We start from the raw sequence: 20,029 nt of genomic DNA on the forward strand, positions 1-20,029 counted from the left end.
TTGACAAGCTGAGGAAATGGGCTGACAGGAGCCTCATGGAGTCCAACAAGTAGAAATTCAGAATCCAACACCTGAGTAGGAACAATGTGTCACCCAGGTGGAAAGCATTGCTCCAAGAAGGGATGTGGTGGGCCTGGTGACAAAAAGTTGACCATGAACTATAAGTGTGCCTTGGGGCAAAGGTGGTGAACAGTCTCCTGGTCTGCATTAGACAGCCAGCATTAGAATTGCCAGCAGGTAAACCCTTTCTCTTTGCATTTTAGAATGCAAAACATGAATTTAGATTTTATTAAAAAATTAACAAACAGAAAACAAACATGAATTTCGTAAATTAAGTCTTGCTCATCTGCAAAGCTGAGGACCTTCAGATGAGGATGCAATTAATACAGCATACACAAATGGGATTGTTAAATTCACATGTATTTTGGTAGCAGTTTACACCTTGGTGTGGTGCATGATGCAAGGACAGCAGTTTACTGGTTTACATGGACAATGTCCAAAGCAGTCCGTTGTAGTAAATGTGTTACTGTTTAAGTTCATGAAATGCTAAGCTTGTGTGGAATTTCCTGGCATTTATTTAAGAAAAACCATCTATAACCCACAAATGGTCAAGATGCTTAAGCTGTAAAAATGCAAAGCCCAAAACCAGTTGGTTACTGTGATCATTAGAGGAATGCTTTCAATTTAAAAAAGAATAAACCACAGGATCATTTAAGGTGGAAAGGACCTTTATGACCATTGAGTCCAACCTTTAACACAGCACTGCCAAGTCCACCAGTAAACCATATCCCTAAGCACTGCACCTACAAGTCTTTTACAGTCTTTTAAATACCTCTTGGGACTCAAGCATTCTCCTGGACAGCCTGTTCCAATGCTTGACAGCCCTTTCAGAGAAGAACTTTTTCATAATTTCCAATCCAAACCTCCCCTGGCACCACTTGAGGTCATTTCCTCTTGTCCTATTGCTTGTTACTTTGAGACAGACGCTCACCTCAACTACAGCCTTGTTTCAGGTAAATAGTAAATGCCAATGAAATTTAATTGGTTCCCTCTATACCATAATACAAAGGTTCAGTATCAGAAGACTGAAACTAACATCATATAAAAAAAAATTACATGGGGTTGCTTGATGCTTGTTTGAAAACCAGAACATATTAAAAGTTGGTCAGAAAAGAACAGGGAGTGGGAAACTTGAGTAAAGGGAATCTTTCTCATGGAGGTGTGCAGTGTTGACTGTTTCTTTCTCCTTGCTGTTATATTTTGTTGAGGTTATTGTTGTTTGCTGACATATTCTGTGCTTCACTCTTTTTTCTCTACTTTGCAGTTGCATTTGAATTTCTTGTATATACTGTGTATTTTATATATGCTGGATGTTCTTTTTTCTGTTAGACTTGGAACTTTTTTTGCCCAGTTCTCAGGGTTGGCTTCCTTTTACCAGTAATTAGCAGTTGCTGAGTTGCTTGTAGACATAAGGTCTCTGATACCATTCTGTGTCTTTGTTTTCAAGGCCTCTGTCATGCTATGCCTTTGCTCTTCTATGCAGCTTTTTGTTCTGGGAACATAGGTAATCCATTCCCTACAGAATAACCCATTTTTACTGGTATGTATTAGCTGTTACACACACAAATGTGAATTTGTACATTCAGTCTGTATGTGTGGGTGAACTTGTATTCATGTACAGCTTTTAGTTAGCTTTGGACAATTGTGTGATGTAACTCTGAATGATTTCATATATACACAGAATCACAGAATAATGAGGTTGGAAGAGACCTCTAAGATCATCAAGTCCAACCTATGCCTTAACGCCTCAACTAGACTATTGCACCAAGTGCCATGTCCAGTCTTCTTTTAAACACATCCAGAGATGGCGATTCTACCACCTGCCTGGGAAGACAATTCCAGTACTTTATTATTCTTTCAGTGAAAAATATTTATGTATGCTAATTATTGAACATATGTAGCAAGTATTTATTTGTGTGTTATATAAAAAAATATTTATAGAAATAGGCGTTAGCTCTCACAGTTGTCTGAAGTTAGATGAGTCACCTATCATCTGGTCTTTACATAGTTGGTAGTAGAGTTGGACAAGCTAAAACAAAGCTCTGGGCAGGCCAGGACAAGTGCAGAGGCCTGGTTATTCACTTAACACAAGGCCCATGGCCTGTTATCAGCAATGCCTTGGATGTAGGCTTACACTATTCCCTTAAGAAAATGCTGTTACAGGTATCCCATCTTTCACTTGCAAAATTACGTTTATCAAAAGGTTCATGCATATGTGAACACAATGAGATTTTTTAGAATATGCACTGATCTTAAGTTATCCTCATTACAAGTACTCCCCACTGAATATGTAGCAAAAAGTAGCAGATGCTGCACATAACTGTACAAACAATAAGCAGAGGCCTTATGTTTGATTTCTAAGGAGCAGGGAAGAAATTGATCTTAAACAGTGGTGTCATGTTGCTGGTTGGAATCCTTGTCCTTGGAGGCAGATTCTTTAGCCAGAATTGATGTAGTCTCTTGAAGTGCACTCAAATATACTTAAGAAAAGAATTTGGTTTTGTAGTTATGCTACTCTTTTAATTACTGTGTGGTGGTTTTTAGTGGATCTTCCTTGTAAGGTGGATTTGGGTTTCAGTTTGTATTTGGCAGATAACTCTTGTTTGCTTTAAAAGTGAGCAGTTTTAGCTTCTGGTGTATCATGTTACTGGTGAACAAGCCTGTTCAAAGAACAAAACTAAGATGGGTGGAGAATATGAGAAGTGGTGAACAATACACCAGCAAATTTCTTTTAGAATAAAAAAACCCAGTTTGTCACCATTCCTTAGCGCTTCACACTATTAATAGGCTAAGAAATATAATTTTCTTTTGCGCAGGAGTCCTCCATTGCAGAACTGGCGGTCTGTCACTTGTTTTGTATAGGCTTTTATTCTTTGTGCTGTCCAACATATTTCTAATTTGGCTATTTAATGTGGTTTTACTTGTAGGCAGACCAAATTCCAGGATGGCTTTCTCTCTTGCCTACCATTCATCACTTTTTGTCACTTTGGATTCTTAAAACTCTGGGCTCCTATTTTTCAAGTTTCAGCTGTTCTTTTAATATTCCCCTCCAGTTTTTAAATGTTCCCCATCTGTGTTTCCTGTTAGTGTTGTGTGATACCTGGCTTGAGTCAGCTTTCTCTAACTTAGTTTGAGATATAATCTCTCTTGGAATTAATATGGGAGAAAAATGCTGTAATATAAAAATAGCACATCCTAGTTTGAAGAGGGAATCTGACCATAAATACAACTAAAACTTATTACTTTACTACCTGCTATTTGTAATAATTAGAAAAATGTTAGAACTTTTTATATGCTAATGCATCCTCACATCATTAAAGTGTTTAGTGCATATTCAAGTTGAAATATTTTTGGGAGCTGATATATAGCTGTAGACAATAAGAAGGAATTTTTAGGTTTAATTTAGTATGGTCTAGGTTTCTGGCTTTATAAAGGTGTAATCGTCAGCTTTTATTCTTGTGGACCTAATGTGTTCAGGGTTCATAGGTGGCTTGCCTATACTTGCACATATTTAATGTTTGCATCTGAATAGTAAAAATGGAAACTTTTTTTTAGAAGGTAGATATAATTATATAGACACCAAGTTTCTAGAAACATTGTGGATTTGGACCAACTCCAGGATAAACATAAACTAATCCCCTCATTAAGTGCTGCGTATTATGTCTTGCCATCTTTCAATAGCAAGTCTATTGTGGTGTCCTCTGTGGAGAAGTGGAGGTGAGGTATGGGAAATGCTGTGCTTTTTAAATGAGAGTTGTGCAGGAGGAATAAATGGCTACCTCCTCTGGCAGGGACTTAAAAGAATAGTAGCAGAATTGAAAATCGGTGTCCTAGATTTCTGTTGCAAAACAGTTGCACAAATAACCCCTTCCCATAAATAATGTAGTGATCTTTCTGGCTTGGTTGCTGTGGATTGCAGCTATAGAATCAACTTAAACCACTGCCTATTTTAATACACAAAGTACTCTCTGTTGGGGGGGGAAAAAAAATCTTTACTGGGTGTGCTTGATTGATGTATTGATGTTAATGCAGTTACGAGACAAATTTGCAACTGAGGGAGCTAATGTGAAAGATAGATTTAAAGGCAATTTGTATCTCTTAGGCTGCTTTGCTCCTGTACATCTAGGTCACTTAACATCTTCTACAACCCTCACTGCTCTGTCTTCCAATCAGCAGCACTAAGAGCAAGTATAACTTTAAAAATTAATGTAAGCTGTTGGGAGGAATTTGACTCTTGCTCAGAGGAAAGATACAAATGGAATTTGAGAATTTCAATTTTCTGAACTGGTAGAGAGCAGAAGTGCAATGTCTATAGACATTGCAGAAGACAGAAGACTGGAAAGCCAGCAACAGTAGTTGCAGCTCTTAGTTGTGTGGTCTTTCTTTTGTGGGGTGGCTCTATAAAGGAATTGGTTATTGTTTCTCTGTTACTGGCTCTGGGCTGTTGCTGGAAAGCTACAGAATTGCAGCTTAGACTCCATACTCTTGGCCGGGTCTTATTTCCTTTGGCTTACTGTGCTTGTCTGTTTATCTTCTATGAAGTTGGTGCAATTAAAAATCAAGAGTTTGCAAATATGTTTAGCAGATTTTTGCTTTGAATAAGAGACTAAAAGCTTTACAGGACTTCGTGTGTTTGCTCTTCCCTGAGCCTATACCTTTTCTGATTTTTTTAAAATGTGTGTGTTTATGGATGTGATTGCAGTTGTGGTAGCAAGTTTGATACACCTATACTTCATAGGAACACCTTTGGTACTTCTTTATAGTGTGTTATTTTTATTGATGCTTCATGGAATGAGTAGGATGTCAATAAATAATGTAATACAGCCAAATTTTTGTTTCCCAGAAGTTTTCAGCTGAGTCTTTAGGGTTATAGAAAAAGCTGTTAATTAGTTCATAACTATGACTGGTAATTCATACTGTTAAGTTTAATCCTATTTCTGGTACTTAGGTTGAAAAAGCAGATGACCTATCCTAATCAATTTTCCCTTTCTTAACTTCTTTCAGCTTTTCTCTCTCTCTTGCTGATTTCGTTAGTATTCTTCTATTTCTGTAGTCATTTAATTGAAACATGTACAAAATAGAGCTTCTAATATTGCCCTTGAACAGTAGATTTCAGTTAATCAAAGGCTACATTAGTTGAAATTATGTATACCAGAACTTGAAACATAGATACCCATCCCTTCCACTATTCTGCTGCAGTTATTTCATGTGCTTCTGCTGCTCATGTTATTTCATGTGCTTCTGCTGTTCCTGCTGCAGCTTGTGCTCCTGGGGTCGGTGGCAGAAGCCCAGAGTGAGTGGGACAGAGCGAGCTGTGTGCACAGTGGGGGACGTTCATGTGATCGTGGTGATCCCTGCGAATTTACCCACGACAGATGAAGCCATATCTCATTTGTTTTGCAGGAGGAAGATGTAGTTAAAATCAGAATGTTAGAGTAACTATCAAGCCTAACAACAATTTTTTTACATGTTTAGATATTCAAGAATTTTATGAAGTGACCTTATTGGACAATCCAAAATGCATTGATCACTCTCAGCCATCTGAACCAATACAGCCTGTGAATACCTGGGACTTCTCCAGCCTTCCAAGCACAACAGTGACATCAGAAACATTGCCGAGCAGCCTTAGCCCCAGTGTAGAGGTATGAGATAGAAATCCGTCTTGTTTTCTTGTTGAGACTATTAGTTCAACATTGTTCTCTAAGTTTCCTTTATTTTATAAAATATTAATTTTCAAAGAAAATGTACATTATTAAGATCAATAGTCATAGGGGATTTAATTATTGAAATGTTTAATAACATGTATGCATTTTGCTTAGTCAAAAATTTATAAACTCGTTTGTCAAATGTACCATTAAGTGACCATTAAATTGGATTTATGCTTTGATTTTGGAACCTCGCTGACAGGTTTAGTATGCTTATACTCATCCATACTTGTGACTCTTGAGTCATTACTTCATTAATTATTTGGGAAATCTGAGGCTGTCTGATTAGTAACCTTTTTAGTCTGATCATAAGAAATTATCTGTAACTTCTTTATCTATGCTCTAGAAGGACTTGTTTTTGAAAACTGTATACAGCCAGTTGTCACTAGTGAGTGGTGAGAAAAATGATCAGGAAAATGCACATTGATGTACATTTTTCACTAAAACAAAAGCTCCCTGCTCAGTTTAAACTTAAAATGTTCCTTGAATATTTTCACATCAGAGCTATTATTTGTCCCCAAAGAGGTGAACCTAGTTTGAAGTGTGCCCTGGAAACTGACAGCACTGGAAAAGTGTATGAATTTCTCAGTAACTGAAGGCAATGTGCTTTGCTGATCCATTTTCATGAAATGATTGTAGAGCTCAGGAGGGGCACTGGGAGAGATCAGCTGAAGGACTGGAGCTGCAGCTTGTAGGGAATCTTGGGAACTTGTACTGCTCAGCAAGATGAAGGGGCTGGGATGCCTTAATGAGTGAGCCTTTATCAGGGGCTGTTGGGACTGTGGAAGAAGGTTCACTTGCTGCAAATCATAAGTGTGTGATGTGCTAATGAGCTTGTACAGTTAAAAAAATGCTTGTGCTCATTCTAGGTTTTTTCAAATCTGTCATATTGAAGTTAGGATGAAATATATCAGAAATGCTTTAAAGGAAACAGTAGATGAAATCCAAAACTTGTATTCTTTTGGAAAGTAAAAAATGACCAGTGGATAAAAGGTCAGCCAAGCCAGGGGCATGAGTTATATATTGCAAAGAACAGCCACTTGAATGTCTTTACATGAGAAAACTCAGCCTAGGCATATTGCATTTTTCAGGTTTGTAAGTAATTGAACACTGAGGAATTAAAATTCTAGTTGAACTTGCAATGTGGGAATAGATTATTTTCTTTGATTTTTTTTTGTGACTCTTGGTAACACAAGATTATTATTAAAATTTAAATTGTATGTCTCTGTGGAATCTATTACCTGAAATTGCATAGAGAAGGCCACTGTCACCACAGTCACCTGAATGAATTATCATGTTTGGAGGAAATGGGGTAATGCTGGGGTATATGAGAAATGGCATGGAAAAGGCCATTGTGATATTTGCCTGTATGCCATCATCTAAATCTAAGGCTTAGAGCAGTGGAATGTCCCTTCCTGCAGGTATGGTGGGAATGGCATCTCTTAGAAGTGGGAGCAAAAAGGAGCTGTAAACAGGAGGGTAGGCTGTAAACAGGAGAGGCAAAGCTTATTTTGTCTGCTGAGCTGTTTTGAAATAAGCTGGTTCTAATTTATTTCATGTTTGCATGTACAGGGAACTTAATGAGGCAAATTGAGAGTCATTGCAGTTGCTCTTAGTCATGGTGGATGGATGAAATTCCTGAAAATGGCAAATGGACAAATGCTATCTTTTAAAAACAGAATACATAAGAGTAAGGCAGGAGAGGGGGATTTAGGATTAACTGGTATAGGGAATGATTATACAGTTTTTTGGTGGCTCCTTAAAAGTCATAGATGAGCCAAATAATAGCTGTCATAGTTATTAATGACAGTTTTGTCAAGCAATTTCTTTCTACTGTGGTAATAATTCTGGTAGGAAGAAACCATAAATGTGATAAATTCTGACTTTAGTAGAGCTTTTGGCATGGTTTAGGAGGTCAAAACCTCTTTTTTATCTTTTGAGATAATACATCAGTTAAAGTTTTTAAAAAAATGCATCCTGGTTTGGGGTATTAGTGAAAACATTCTGATTAAATTAGAAATTGAACCATGGGAAGAGAGCTTGCTGCTTCACCAGCTAAGACTAGAATGAAGCCGTGGGCAGTTGAAGCAATTAATGTTCTACATTTTTGCTAAACTAATGGAAGTTACATAGTTAACAACTGGTTTGTCAGAAAAGGTCTGGGTAATTTTAGTCTTAAGGTGAGTCAACCATGGCATGTTAATAGATTAAAAGAACACATTATTGGCGTAAGTATGGTGTAAAACTCTTCTGTTTTACTTGGTCTACATAAGGCTTTGCTGGAGATATTGCCAAATTTGAGGTACCATGGTGTGGAAAAGATGTTTAATTTCAGTGCTTAGAAGAAATTGACATGGAGGATCTAAAGCCTGGAAAGAAATGAAGATGGGCAAGGTTTGGTGCTGCTTGAAAGAATTGAACACTTAATTGAGAAAGAAAAGTTTCCTGTATTTATAAAATGTGAAAAAGATAATATTTTGCTCTTATTCAAGATGTGCTAGACGTACACTATGGAAATAGATTCACAAAAGCATTTAAAATATTTTCCTGAGCACCAGAATAGCATAGTACATGGCCAGTCTCCCTTTTTGAAGGTCTTTTGAGGTCTTAAAGGGCTTAAATGTTTTGGGGATTTTTTTCATCTCTGTAACGCACCTTGGAACAGTGTAATGTAATTGAGGATTCAGGTTCCTACCAAAACATTTTGTTATTAGTAAATATACTCCAAATTCTAGCAGACTGGGCTTGGAGCACATATTTGCTGCTATGAGATTTGTCTTATGATGCCACTGTAGGATGTATTCTGCTTCCCCTGTAGGAGAAACAGATTTCTGAAGTGGGGAATAGTGTGTGATGTTAAATCCAGGCTTTGTGATTATTCACTCCCAGCCCCCTGCAGAAACTGTTTCCAGCCCTATGCAAGTGTAGTGTTGTCCTTGGATCTTTCTGTGTTGTAGATGAAGGTGTAACTTAATTACAAAGCTGCATCTTTAGGTTTTTTTTCTCATGTACAATTGAACTGCCAGGAACACAAGGCCTTGTCCTTGACATTGCACCAGTGACAACAGGCACATTCTCATGGCAAGGTCACTAATGCACTGAAAGGAAGAATTGCTTGATTTGGGAGAGCTCACCAGAGCTGTGAGTGTCTGTTCTCAGCTGCACTGTTTGCTTCTCCAGTCCAGTCTGGTGGCCATGCTGGTGTTACCTAACAGAACATGATATAGTGTGGATTACTTTATTTTTCCAAGTGGCCTGGACTTGAACATTTATGACAAAGTTACCTGTCTTCCTGTGTATTTTTTGTCTTGAGTATAATGTGAAAATCACAGCTGTTTGGCCTTCAGTATATGAAGGTCAGGTTTTAGATTTACTTCCAGTATTTAAAAACATAGCTGCATATATTGATGCTGATCCCAGTTCATGTGAAACTGAAAGTAAGCTTTTCTTCCAGTCTCTGTCACTTACTCTAAATGCTACCTTGTATTTCATTAGTTAGAATACTGTTTCCATGTTGGAAGGTGAACAAATTTGGAAAATGGTAGTTTGTCATTGGTTTCATTTTTGTTCTTCTAGTAAGTATATCTGAATGTCTTAGTTTAGCTTTTAAATAAATATGAGAATTGTTACGTAAACGTATGTATGTTTTTATCAACCTTAATTCTTTCTTCTTCAATGACTGATTTTTTTTTTCTTTATATACCTGCTAGGCAATACTTTTCACTCAATATTTTTAAATTTATTTAAAATTACAAGGAGAAATTTTCATGTATTCACAGTTTATATTGCACATACTTGCTGTGTATGTTATGTGAAAATTTGTTTTAATGCTTAATACATTTTGGTTTCAGTAATGCTTTTTTAGCTACTTAGGATATTTTAAAAAATGATATTATATTTGGTTTTAATAAACCCAAGAGCATAATAATTCCAGTACAGCATGTGTTTAATCAAGTGATTTGTTTTGCTTGCTGAAATTTACAAGAGACTGAGGGGGACTTGGGCTTAGTATATCTGATTTTGTTCATAGCTAGCTTTTTAAAAATAAATTGTCACTTTTCAGACTTTCAAGGCTGCTGTCCAGTTCAGCGTTAGCTCATTAACCAGACACAAGCAGATTGTATGCACTTTGAGATTATTTAACTCTATTCTGTGTCTTGCCAGGCTGGTGAGCCCACAGGTGATATGAATGGAATGGCTTTTTTCTTGCTCAGACATTGTTAGCCTTTGAAGGAATGTATTTCAACCCTGTTTCTTTTATCTTGCTGATATTTTTTTTTTTGCTGTAGTTACTGTGGGCCAAATGAATATTCTTCCAGCTGACACTTCAGTGGTATATATGTGAGAGTTGCTTGAGAGTGGGAATATAATGCCCCCCTAAAGAGATTAAGGATTGAATTACAGGAACTTTCTGCACAGCTGACTTTGGGAATGACTTTTTAGCAATGTGTGCTTGTGTATATACATAGAATAGTGGTATACAAGCTTAGGTTGCCTGAGGACTTCTCGTGGCACGTAGCCTGCATCTGTTTTTTCCTTCCTGCTTCTGAATCCAGGTACTGGAGTTTGAAATCCCCATAGGTTGTGTATTAGAGAAAGTTGGAACTACAGATTGCAAGTTTTCCTGCTCACAGCAATCTGTTTTCTTTTCCATGCTCTGTATTTCTTGGAATGTTATTTAACAGTTTTATTTGTTTCAATCTCCAGTACAAAATGATGGGGAAAAAAAAAACCTAAAAAAAAAAAAAAAAAAAGTGATTCGAGACAGTGATAAAGCAGGAAAGGAATGTTAATCCTTTCAGTACTAGAAACTAGTTTAAAAAAACAAATGTATGCAATCTGAAAAGAACGAATGGTTCATCCCTTTCCTTGTGTACATTACATACTGAGCTCAAGTGTGCCTGGCAAAGCGAACAAACGTGAAACAGGATCTCGGCGCCGTGTGAGAGCAAAGCCGTGCGGCGGGGAGCGGCCCCGGGAGCTGCTTGCTGTGATCTGTGCTGCCATCTGTAGGTGGGACACTTGTTTGACAAACACGCGGAGAAACTCGAATCACTGGAAGAAATCTCTGACCTGAGTAGTGTATTGCTAAGGAAATAGTCTCGTGGCATTCTTTTTTATCTTTAAATCCGTAGGATTTGTTTTAGGATTTTAATTGTTTTAAACCAGAGAAGTTAAGATCTTTACTGTTTAGCTTGAATTTAAAAGTAGCCAGAATAATTTGATTTTAGATGTTGGAAAAAACCCACTGAACAATGTCTCAAAGGAAATTTTTTGCTTTAGGACATGGAACTCAATCTGGAGTCTCTCACAGTTGCATGAGGACACCTTTGTATTTAGTGGGTAATGGTGTCTGAAGGACTTTGGTCTGATCTGTGGTTTTCCCATCTATCTACATGCCTATGTGTTTAGTGTCTGGCATGTAGAGACTAGCTAGCTCATTCTCTCCTAGGGCATTTTGCCAAATTCTTTTTTCATACAAAGAAAGCAAAAGAGGAAGTAAGGAAACAGCTGACAGGTCTGCAATTTCAGCTAAAATTTGATGCCAAGGCAGAGTGGAAAGGAAACTCGCTAAACATCTTGCAATTAAAAAATAGCTCAGTATCACCTATGAGGTGTGAAGGATTTTGACCAGCTAAGTCTTGAAAATCTCAAGAACTGGAAATGCGAAACTTTTCTGGTCAGTCTGTTCCAATGCTTGACTATCCTCATGGTGAAAAAACTTCACCCTAGTTTTGATTGAAATTTCTGTTTCAATTTATTTGTACTTTCTAGGGTTTTTCCATCATGCAGCATGGACTTGGCTTTGCCTTCTGGCTAACCCCAGTGTAGGCACTGGAGGGCTGCTTTAAGCTTGGTTAAAGAGTTCAGAACCTAAAACAAGCCCTGTACCCTCCCCTCTCTTTAAGGGTCAAGGCTTCCGAAAACCCTCTCACCATCTAATGGCCCTCTGCAGAACATGCTCCAGGTTATCAAAATCCTTGTATTGAGACCTCAAAATGGAAATGCAGTGTTTTAGATGCCCTACTCAAAGTGCCAAGCTAAGGGGAATAATAGTTATATGTTACTACTGGCTGTGTTTCTGTTAATGCAGCTCCTGTTCACCTCCTTTGCTGCTAAGGCCTGCTGCAGGCTTGTGTTCACTTTGCTCAGAATCTGTCAATGTGAATATTTTGAAAAGGGATAAAGTTAAACTAACCTCATTTTCACCTACAATATGGGAGTTGTCTTTGTTTACAAAGCAAACAGTAATGTCTTCATAACCTTTTTAAAATTATGATAGTTTTGTATAACTTCTTAGTAGGATAAGCTGATGTAGTCAGGAGGAAAGAATTTTGTATGTCTGGTTCCGCGTGCAATGAAAAAATCTGTGTTTAATCAGTAGCAGTTTGTATTCAGAATGGAATGGTACCTCAAGCAGTTAATCGGGATCTTAGTGGAAGTCTTGGGAGGAGATACTTGCATATGTAGAGTACATTATTAAAGTGCAGGATGCTCTAGTTCTGTTTTTCTGTTTCTGAATTTTAACTCAAATATCTTCACCTTCACTTTACAAAGTTATTCTTACCTGTTGTATTAACAAGCTGTTCCAGTGAAAATCCCTGACCTGTTGTACTAGGTTCAAATACCTTCTTTGCCTTAATATTTATAAAGATTCAGTATTGGTTAGCTTGGTGATATGCTATGTCTGATTGTTGTGCTCCTTGTTATTGTACTGGTCCTTTATGCCTGTGTCTGTATGTGTGTATTGCCCATTATTTATATCAACTCCTTCTCTGCACACATGATGTGCTTGTTTCATTTCAGCAGCTAGGATAGTCCTGGGCTACTCAGGAGCTTCATTGCTTTCTCTGTGTTAACTTTACAGTGAGGAAATGGTATTTGGCTTGCTATATATTTTGCCTTCAATTCTTGAAATCCAGGCTGTTTGTACAAGGAAAAGAATGTAAGTCTTGAACCAAAGCTGAAAAAGTCTTCCAGGGGCAGGCTTCTGATCAAAGTGAATTCAAAAGCCAATAAACGAAATCCAGATGCTCAGTTCAGGATGTATACACAAGCAGTAAAACTGCTGTTTCTAAATGTCTCAGTTTAGAAGTAAATAGAGAACTTACAAATTCACTTTTTAAAAAATCTAATTGTTTTTTATAAACTTGTAGTAATTACATCTTGCAGCCAGATTCAAAGGTAGCTGTATAAATTATGACATCTTACTCTTTTAGTGCTTTCTTTACTAAAGTAGCTGATAAAATGCTTGCAGATATGATAGTGCTTGATCTTTACTGAGTCTTTGATATGTCTCCTCAAATATGCTGAGGTTGGGCATTTGACATTCCCTTGCGAGGCTGAGCTGAGCCTGCTTCTCTGGTTACACCTGTGACAGCCCTGTGTTGTGTGGCTTTTCTCATAGAATCCAAGAGCAAATTAGCATTTAAATAACCACATGCACTTTTAGATTTGTGGATAGATGAAGAAATTATTCATCTGCAAAAGCAGTATTTTCCAAAGCATTGTTCTCATTTGCATGATTTATTTCTATGCATAGTTTATCTGTGCATGAATTTTCCTTTATTTAGTTATCTGGTGGCTTTGTAGATAGAATCTGCCACACTGGAAAAAGAATAAGCCTGAGAAGGTACAAAAAGTGACTGCCAAACATAACCTGAAAGAATTCCTAAGTAGTTAAAGGAAAGAAAAACCCATCTCTTACTTTTGTGTTAGAATCATCCTTTGTTTTTTTAATGTTAATGTCACGAATAGTGGTGAATGAAAATGCATTTTTGCCTCTGGTATAAAATAGTTGTTACTGTGATCACTTGGAGCTGACAGGGCAGAAAGATTTATTTTTAATACAAATGAATGACTTTGAAGAAATCACAATGTTTCTCACAAATTCAGTAGAATCATAGTTAATTTAATGACTAACAGCACTGTGTGAAAATGTCGTACTCTTCAGTGTGTGAAAGGATGACTTTTCATGCATTTTATGATTATGATTCAAGTTTTGATGTGTTCTTTAATATCTTTCTGTTCCTTCTCAAAATAAGGAAAGAATGTTCTAAGTTATTTTATGAAATTGTTTAATTACAGTAGTTTTACTTCTGGATTTTTTACCTATATCTCATTTTGAAAAACTTTCTTCTGATCTCCAAAATTTACACATACTTGCTCATTCAAGGAATTTTATGATTTGTTTTCTAAAAGCTGTATTTTTTTTTCTATAGTATTTTCAGAAAATGCTAAACCTCCTGAATGTTTGAGTCTTGGTCAATATTTTTTTAACGTTTATTTCTTCTATATACAGTATTTCCAATGAAAAGGCTGTGGAAACTGCTTTTGGGCTAGGAAATACTTTTTTTATGCATAGTGGTCTTGAGTGCTTATCTCTGTGCACTATATTTATGAAAATGTGTATTAATGTTTGCCACAAAATCTTTTGGTCTACTGGTATGGAATTTTTTCCCCTCTGTGTGGACGTTGTTAGCTGAAGATTGGTCTCGAGAGAGCCATGTACAGTTACCAGAAGGACTTTAAATCCATCATAGTGGTGCAGTGCTTGGTGAAGGGCTCTAATGTGCCTTGGTTGTGCATCCTGCTCTGATTTGTGCAGTGCATACGTTGCTACATTTCAAACACACTTGTTATGAGGTGACTTTGAAGTGTTTACAGTGCCTGTTCATGATGAGCAGCTTGATCAGAAATCCTTAGCAAAGACATGTCTTTTCCTCACCTCTCTGGATAGGGCTCTTGTATATCTCATAGTCTGCATTGGAGCTTGAAGGAAGTGCTTGCTGTGACAGGACTAATGAATCTTGGGTCTTGTTGCAAGGGTGGTGGCAAGTGGGAGAGGAGAAAAATGATATGATAATGACCCTTAGTTCTAAAAGTATCCCAAAGAAGGCAAGAGAACAAAAAATTGCGAATAAAAGTGATTGATTTTCAACATAAGCTAATTGTAGCCAGGATTAATCTGCAGAAGCTTAATCTTGTACGAAGGTGCCTGAGAGAAATTTCAGTGATGAGCAGGATTATTAATATTTTGTCCTTCATGGACAGAGCATGAGGGACAAGCCAAGTTTCCATGTGCTATTGGGGTTCCTAGAGGTGTTTGTGCAAGGAGTGTACGTTTGGACTGACTGCATGTCTTGTATTAGTCATTGAAGATGTTTCTGGCCTAGACGCTGGACATGTGCCAAGTTACCTAAAAATGCATTTCCTTAGTTTTCCTTAACTTTTTGGATACTTGTACTTTGTTAATGTCTCCAAACCTTACAGTCTTCCCAAAAGAGTACTTGGGAAATGCAAGAATTTCTTTGTGAGATGCCTTTTGTGCATTCAGCTATGAAGGTAATCCCTCCCTCCCTTTTCTGACACAGGAATGTTTCATCAGCCTAATTTGTTCTTTTTTGTTTTTTGAAGTTAGAACTTTTAGTCTTCTGTCTGGGTTCAGCTAGTTTCAGCAGTCTGAAAGATGCATATTTTTCCCACTGTTGCTTTGTAGGAGTGAGAACTTCACCTAGGTGGTCACAGCAGAAATTCTTCACAGATTTTATAGACAGTGTAAAAATGAAAAATATCTCTGGCTTGTCTTGGACATACAAAGTAAAAATCATCATCTTAGTGGTTGAATGGTGTAAGATTTATCTTAAAATTCCATTCAGGTTTGTCCTATACAGATATCATCTGCCCATAAAATAAAATATGTGATTTTGGAAAGGTTAGTTTCCTTATATACCCACTTCCCCTCCAGTATGTATAGAAGAGCTGGGAGCAAAGTTGCAGAAAGTTTAAAGAGAGTGCTCTAGATACACAGTATATTCTAGAGTTGTTTTGGTGCAAAATACAGTCAGTTGTACATCTTGGGGTAAAAGCAAAATCATACAGATGAGATTTAATAGCTTGAAATTACTCCTAGAATTTTTTCAATATACTTCATTGTGTATGCAGCAAAGGTGTGAAATGGGGGACCTAATAGGACAAGATAGTGGGAACTGAGTTTTCAAGCTGCTTTCAATGCCTCTTGTGGGAAATTAACGTAATAAGGTTCTTACCAATGTATGGAACTGCCAGCTTAGTGTTTCAGAGTACACAGGAGGTTGTTTTCTGCCCAAGAGTTAGACTTTTCCCAGCCGTGCTAATTAGGCTGAGAACACAATGCCTGCACATTCAAACTTTGCCTTGTCACTGCATTACAGCCTTACAAAAGGAAATGAAATTCTGGGTTAATTCAAGGCTCAAAATAGCATTTCTCTTGCAATATGCATTACTCTTTCCTTGCCACTTTCTTCTCTCCCTGATCTACATGGAATATTCCATTCATTACTGCTTAGGAAATCAGTTATTTTGCAGGCTGCAAATGCTGAAATGACGTTAGAGGAGAAATACTTGTTTGCAACCAAAACTATTTTTGAACAAACGCTTCATTTTAGAAATTCTAGCCAGCTAAGAAAAGCTGAATTGAGATTTTTTGCTGTAAAATAATTTTTGTATTGCATTTCATCAAATGATTCCCTGTGATGCTCATGTGTTAGGTAATCCTGACAGAGGAGTATATGAAACAGAATACGAAGAGGTATTTAACTGCTATGGAACAGGATTTGACATCTTTTGTAGAATATTTGCAAGGATACATTTAAGTTTTTCAGATATAGATAACCAAAACAGGTTAAGAATTTTTCATGAAACTTAAAGCATTTGTATTTTAGCCTGCTGCTTTTTCTCCACGGTGTTTCTACCTCTGAATGAATCCAAAGGGAAACCTGGCACTCACTCAACTGTTTTGACTATTAAATAAGTGTGCTTTTTCTCATTCTGTTGAGATGGTGTTTAGCTGTGACTGAAAATAAACCTTTTAAATGTTTGGATATATACCTGCTATGCTGAAACGATGGATTGCTTATGCATTGTAACAACAAAGGTAAGATGATAAAGCTTTTGATTAATGCCTACAATCTTGGGAAGTTCTTATTGAATCTTTCTTCCAGTTTTTGCTACCTGTAATGAAAATTCCTTGATGGTTTTCTTGTGTTGCTCTTTTTTAAACTTTAAACTGCACAGATCGTCAAAATAAATTCCATGGTTGTTGCTAAGAACAATCATAGATGTTAATGCTTGGAAGAGTTAATTATGCACATATTGAAAAGTGTAGTAGAATGATTTTTTTCTCCTCATTCTGCAGTGAGGCTTTGTAAAAATTCACTCTCTTTAAATGTACTAAAACAGTAGTTTGCTTTTTATTCCAGAATAAGAAATTCCAAATGATGTTTTACATAACCTTTATCAGGACATGTTTAAAATAATCATCAAAGAGAAGAAGATGAGTCTGGCAAGCTGTGTTAGGGATGGATATATTTCAAGATGCTTTATTATTTTGACATCTTGCTGCTTTAAGATGAAGACACCCAGATAACTTAGTCATTACTTCTGTGGTACGATAAAGTTTTATGTAAGTTTGTTTTTAATACAGTCCACTTGTAACTGCTAAAGATAAAATCTGATGCATAAATGTAACATGAGTACTGTGCTTGTGAAATATGGACTTGATTAGTTTGGTTTTTTGGAAGCTTTTATTTTCTTTCAAGTAGTAAAATTGTTCTGTGTTGTTCCCTTTTCCCTGGATGTTGAGATAGATGCTAGTTTAAAAATTTTTTTTTTTGACAGACTGATTTAACTTCTAGCATTCTTCTGGATAATTTGAAACCATAAAACTTGCTTATACAAACTTCTTCTTCTCAAGAAGTATAATAAAATTGAACATCTCTAAGAATATTAGGTGAATTTAGTGATAGCTTTTATAAAAGAAAAGATGCTTTCCGGATTTTTTGACACAAGGAAGCAAAGGCTGACTGGAATGAATGAAATTATCTTGTCTCTCGCTAGCAATGGAGTCTTTCTGGTGTCTGAACTGTCTGAGTTCTTTTGGAAGTTAAATATACCCTGTAAAATCATGTTTGAGTGATATTAATTTGTGGCATTTTGGCTTTATTTATTTTAGAATATTCTCTTTTGTACAGTGAGATTGGGATTGGATATTGATTGCTTCATTTCAGTTATATTGATATATGCACCTTAAATTTTACTGTACTTATTTTAGAAAAGGCAGAGCTGTCATTTTCATAACTCAAGTGCATATTTTTAGTTTCATTTTGTGCATTTGTTCACCTTCACGTATCTACTTGTCTAAGAACAGAAAGACAATTTATATGGAAAATTAAGCCAACAGAAAACATTCAGTGAAAAAGAGTTGTTTTCTAGTATGATTAGCCTATCTCTGTGCTGCTAAGAAAGTAAGACTGCTCAGAGAAATGTTGCACAGGAGAGGGAGAGATCATCTCTGCACAGCACAGGCTTACATGGGTTAGACTGATGGTGCATTTCCACCTGGAGCTATCAGCACTTCATCCTTCCTGCCTGCTTCTTGTGGAGTTTTGGCCTCATTTAACTAAATGCTGCTGTACTACCTTGTAGCTTCAACTAAAGCTGTTTAAAGTGGGGCTTAGAAAAGAGCTGTGTGGTTCCCTGTGTATCTGTGTGTATCTAATTACTTGGAAACCATGATCTAATGAAAAGTACATTCCTTGGTTTTGTGCATAAACCTGTATTTCAAATCTCAAGAAAAATCAATGCATGTAAGGCAATTTTGAAATCAGCATTAATGTAATATATGATAGGATTAGTAAAAATGTTAAATGCTTCCCCTTTCTCTACCTTGAGTGGAGGCATAGTTGAAACAATTCATTGTTACTCATTTCTGAGTAGGGAAGAGAAGAATTTGGCCAGTGTGATGAATTTTCTAGTGGATTTCAGAAGTCTTTTGTAATTTGATCTTTGATATTTGTTTTGCTTAGTTCAGAATTCAGATCTAGTCACAATAGGTGAACAGGTTGTTAAACTAATTTCTGTCCTGTCTTCAAAGATTCTAACTGGCTTACTTTGCCCAAATCTAGTGCAAAGAATACTGATTAATACAGTATTTTTTCCTCCTTATGTGGGCACATTGGCTTGATGTAGGTAGGCAAATTTGCATCACTGCAACCATGGATACTATTAAGAGCAGGCACGTGGGCTGAGCTTACAGTAATGATTTTTATTTAAGTCACAGTTTTAAATGAGTTCATGGCACTTAAAAATACAGAATATGAAAATTTATTGATTCTTCCAGAAAAGCAATTTTTAGCAGTCATTCTTAACTTTGTTCCATAGTATACTTCCAGTAAAGGAGTTGAATTTAAAATGACAGTGATCTAGAATAGCTTTAAATAATATATCTAGCCTGACAACTGTGAAAAAACAATTGCTTTGTACCATTTTTATTTCAAAATACTAAGAAGCATCCTTCTTGAACTGCTCCGGAGCAGTATCAGTGTGGTGCAGTCCTTGTTTCTGACAGTAACCAAACTCCAGTATTTCAGGAGAGGAGAAATGTATAATGCATCAACCTGTTACTAAGGTAGAAAGGTGAAGGGTTTTTTCCTAAGTTGTAAAACTTAAACCATAAGACCTCATAAATTCTGGGTCTGAGCTCATGATGTGGCTGCAAGGAGCCTGACCACAGGAGCAGAGTTACAGCTGTGGCTCAAATGGGAAAGTGACACTGAATTTGTGTGATTCCTGCAGCTTTCCTCACTTGGCTGTGCTTTCACTGCAGTTCAGAGTCCCATTGTTGTTATAGTCAGTTTTTGGAATTTGCCTCAACTTAAATGCATTGTGCATAATTGAATTTGCACTGAAAGTGATCTTGTCCAACAATCTGCTTAAAGAAGGGGCAGCATCAACTTAGACCAGGTCCCTCAGGGCTTTGATTTGGTTTTGTTTTCCTGCTGTGCACAACAAGGGCTCAGTTTTGTTTTCTTAGTGTCTCCTCTTAGACATGAGAAGGCTGTTATCAGCTCCTGCCCAGGGCCTTTCTCTGGGTGAACAAGCCCAGTTCCCTGAACCTTTCTTCATTGTGCTTCAGCCAAGTGACCATTTTGGTGGTTTCCCACTGTACTTGATCCTATATTCCAGGTTTACAAGTGTTTGAAGAAACATAAAGAGAAGTTGCAATGCAAGTTTTAGCCTTCTGTATTATGTACTGTATGCATAAAACCTGAAAATCTCAATGTTGGTAGGAAATGTGAGAGGCAATTGTGTGAAAACAGAAATAGTGAAAAGCTAAGCTTTTATGTATAAACTTGATGGAGAAATTACTTGGTGGGCCCAAAGGAATTTGTTTTCTCAAGTGGAGGAACAAAATACAGAATTTTGAATTTAAAATTGTTGATGAG

General features: G+C 36.8%; 1 protein-coding gene across 8 annotated transcripts in view; it reads left to right on the forward strand.

The window, feature by feature from the left end:
- DLG1 (discs large MAGUK scaffold protein 1) overlaps positions 1-20,029 on the forward strand; it is a 144,033-nt gene that overhangs the window by 9,357 nt on the left and 114,647 nt on the right. For 7 of the 8 annotated variants that reach the window (XM_053951560.1, XM_053951561.1, XM_053951562.1 and 4 more), the window contains exon 3: positions 5,536-5,702. In XM_053951560.1, the coding sequence (XP_053807535.1) occupies positions 5,536-5,702 (167 nt within the window). Of the gene's footprint in view, positions 1-5,535; positions 5,703-16,630; positions 16,681-20,029 lie in introns of those variants that run through there. The other variant, XM_053951568.1, reaches the window with a different exon arrangement.

This window comes from Vidua chalybeata, chromosome 10, assembly GCF_026979565.1.
Source record: "Vidua chalybeata isolate OUT-0048 chromosome 10, bVidCha1 merged haplotype, whole genome shotgun sequence".
Classification (NCBI taxonomy): domain Eukaryota; kingdom Metazoa; phylum Chordata; class Aves; order Passeriformes; family Viduidae; genus Vidua; species Vidua chalybeata.